General features: G+C 45.4%; 1 protein-coding gene across 1 annotated transcript; it reads left to right on the top strand.

Moving 5' to 3' along the window:
* The first annotated feature begins 751 nt into the window (after positions 1-751).
* LOC122428942 (keratin-associated protein 11-1) lies at positions 752-1,724 on the top strand. Its single transcript, XM_043449100.1, has one exon. It carries the CDS (start codon positions 867-869, stop codon positions 1,344-1,346), a length of 480 nt encoding a protein of 159 aa, XP_043305035.1. The 5' UTR covers positions 752-866; the 3' UTR covers positions 1,347-1,724.
* The last annotated feature ends 1,346 nt before the right edge of the window (positions 1,725-3,070 follow it).

Raw genomic sequence — 3,070 nt, forward strand, 5'->3', positions numbered from 1 at the left:
AAATGAACATTATAATAATTTAATAAATTAACTAAACCTGTTCCACTGACACTCTGATGAGTCACATGAGTTGCTCTTATCCATTGTTACAAGATTAAACATTTTGGGAATAAAGCTCATTCAATTTATTGAGAAAGAAACTTGGCTACAAATGCAGTCCCACTTAATTAGCTTCTGTTCCAAGTTGCTTAGTTGCTTGGACATAAAGGGTCAGTCCCATTGCCCTCTGAGCTTCCTGGGGGCATCTTGCTCTGATCACCTAATCGATTTTCCAATTTGTACTCTGGATATATTTTTGTGTTCTTTTTCCTAAGTGTTGTCATTATCATCTTGAAGCACATTCAACAAAATTCCTTGTAGAAGCCCCGTTAGCTATGGAAGAGTGACTGATGAAATTAAGCATATTAAGTACCAACAACAACCCAAACAGGGTGTGGGTGTGTAATGAGTCCTGGTTAGAAGGGAGAGAGTGTGGGATGGTGGCATGTTTGGTGTTATTGTCAGAGGGACACTCATTGTATCCACGCAAGATGAATGAGGGATGAATTGTGGGCTGGGATGACCAATAGCTTTGAAGCTGTCAACCCACCTTCTTAATCCATGAACTAAGTACAGTCCAGAAGCCTTTTGACTTAGTTACCAAACTACTAAAGTTTCTTTATGAGGATGAAGGCTTCTCAAGAGACAATTAACCTGGAAATTCACAGGAGGTTCTAAGGCTAGCTGGTGTGAGCCAAAGAAGCCAGGAAGGTCAGGGTGGGGGCTCCACCCACCAGCAAGAATATATAAAAGCTCAGAAGCCTGAAGTGGCATTCACAGCTCAAGAACCAGCCTCAGTGAGTTACCCACATCTCTCCACCGGCACTATGTCCTACAACTGCTCCACAAGGAACTGCTCTTCTAGGCGGATTGGAGGAGAATACACTGTCCCAGTGGCCCCAGTTTCTACCCCGGATGCCGACTGCCTGAGTGGCATCTATTTGCCCAGCTCCTTCCAAACAGGTTCCTGGCTCCTGGACCACTGTCAGGAGACCTGCTGTGAGCCCACTGTTTGCCAGTCAACTTGCTACCAGCCAACTCCTTGTGTTTCCAGCCCTGTCCAGGTGACCTCTCGGCAAACCACCTGTGTCTCCAGTCCCTATTCGACTACCTGCAGCCGGCCACTCACCTTTGTGTCCAGTGGCTGTCAGCCTCTGAGTGGCATCTCCACTGTGTGCAAGCCGGTGAGAAGCATCTCCACTGTCTGCCAACCGGTGGGAGGAGTCTCCACCATCTGCCAACCTACCTGCGGGGTCTCCAGGACGTACCAGCAGTCCTGCGTGTCCAGCTGCCGAAGAATTTGCTAAGTGTTCAGAAGCCCAAGAGTGAATCAAGATTCCATGACCTGCCAGCTGCGTTTCCAGGATCTTCCGACACGCTGCCTGAATAACTTCATTGCTGACCCCTGTTCTAACTGTCTGATTGCTGGCTGCCAGCCCTGAATAAGCCACCTTTGGCAATCTAAGATTTGGCTGGCACCGATCTTCTTTTAAAGGTTTGATGACTGGTGGCATGTATACCTCTGGATGTTTCCAGAAATGTACCATTCACGCCCCGGTCTCTAAGGGTTTTGGCATGTTTTGACCTTGCTGCTTTGTCTTCTGGCTTCTGCTTTTGTGCCTTGGAAAAGGGAACTTGTCTTGCTCTGTGTTTCTCAATAAAACCTCATTACTTGGCATTGCAAATGTATGTCTCAGTTGAGTTCTTTGTTTGCAAGAATTTTTACTGTCTATGAATCATCCTTTGCTGGTCAGGGTCCAGGCTTCTTTTCTGAGCCTGGAGTATGGGTTCAGTCACTGTGTTTCATGACAAGCAAGGGATTATCCTTTGCTTTTAACTTAAAAAAGTTGAGTATAACTGCTTTACAATGTTGTTAGTTTCTTCTGTACAATGATGTAAATGAGCTATAAGTGTATATATACCTCCTCCCTCCTCAGCCTCCTCACACCCCTGCCATCCCACCTTTCTAGGTCATCACAGACCACCCCACTAGCTACTCTCCCAATTCACCTCACCCTCCTTGGATGGACCTAGGGTCTGTTATACCTGATGAAGTAAGTCAGAAAGAGAAAAACAAATACTGATTATTGACATATATGTATCAACTCTAGAAAGATGGCACTGAAGAGCCTGTTCGCAGGTCAGGAATAGACATGCCGGCATAGAGAATGGACAGCGAGGGATTATCTTGTTTTACCTGGTTGTGGTTTAGTCACTCAGTTGTGTCTGATTCTTTATGACCCTGTGGACTATAGCATGCCAGGCCTCCTGGTCCTTCACCATCTTCCAGAGCTTGCTCAAACTCATGTTCATTGAGTCAATGATGCTATCCAACCATCTCATCCTTGGTCATCTCCTTCTCTTCCTGCCTTCAATCTTTCCCAGGATCAGAGTCTTTTCAGGGAGGTTCTTCACATCAGGTGGCCAAAGTATAGGAGCTTCAGCTTCAGCATCAGTCCTTCCAATGAGTAGTCAGGGTTGATTTCCTTTAGGATTGACTGGTTTGATCTCTCTGCAGTTCAAGGGACTCTCAAGACTCTTCTCCAATGCCACAGTTCAAAAGCATCAATTCTTTGACACTCAGCCTTCTTTATGGTCCAACTCTCACATCCATACTTGACAACTGGAAAAACCATACCTGGCTAGAGAGTCTTGATACATGTAGTCAAGTAGAGTGATTAGTCCTCTATACTTCCCCCCAACTACTTATGGGCTGGCAGAATAATTTCTGTTCAGGACAAAGAGAAGTTACCTAGGAAACCAGGTAGTTTGGGGAATTGTACAGTGAAGGGAGTCAGTTAAAGGTTCTGAGTCTTCCTTCAACACAGGAAAACAGTGTAAAACTTTGCAAAGGGTCCCTCCATGATCAGATAAGATCCAGGGAGGAGAAAGGATGGAAAAGTCAGTGTCTAGGTCCTGAGATTCACAGCATCAAAAAGGTGATTGTAGTTTTCTATTTCCCTCACTTATCATGATGTATTGGTAGACACCCCCAAACATGCTCTGGGTAAACTAAAGTTCCAAGTTTTGG

The sequence above is a fragment of the Cervus canadensis genome, chromosome 27 (assembly GCF_019320065.1).
Source record: "Cervus canadensis isolate Bull #8, Minnesota chromosome 27, ASM1932006v1, whole genome shotgun sequence".
Lineage (NCBI taxonomy): Eukaryota > Metazoa > Chordata > Mammalia > Artiodactyla > Cervidae > Cervus > Cervus canadensis.

What these genes read in the sequence shown, in the direction of transcription:
- LOC122428942 (XM_043449100.1), top strand. Translation starts at nt 867, where the DNA reads ATGTCCTACAACTGCTCCACAAGGAACTGCTCTTCTAGGCGGATTGGA.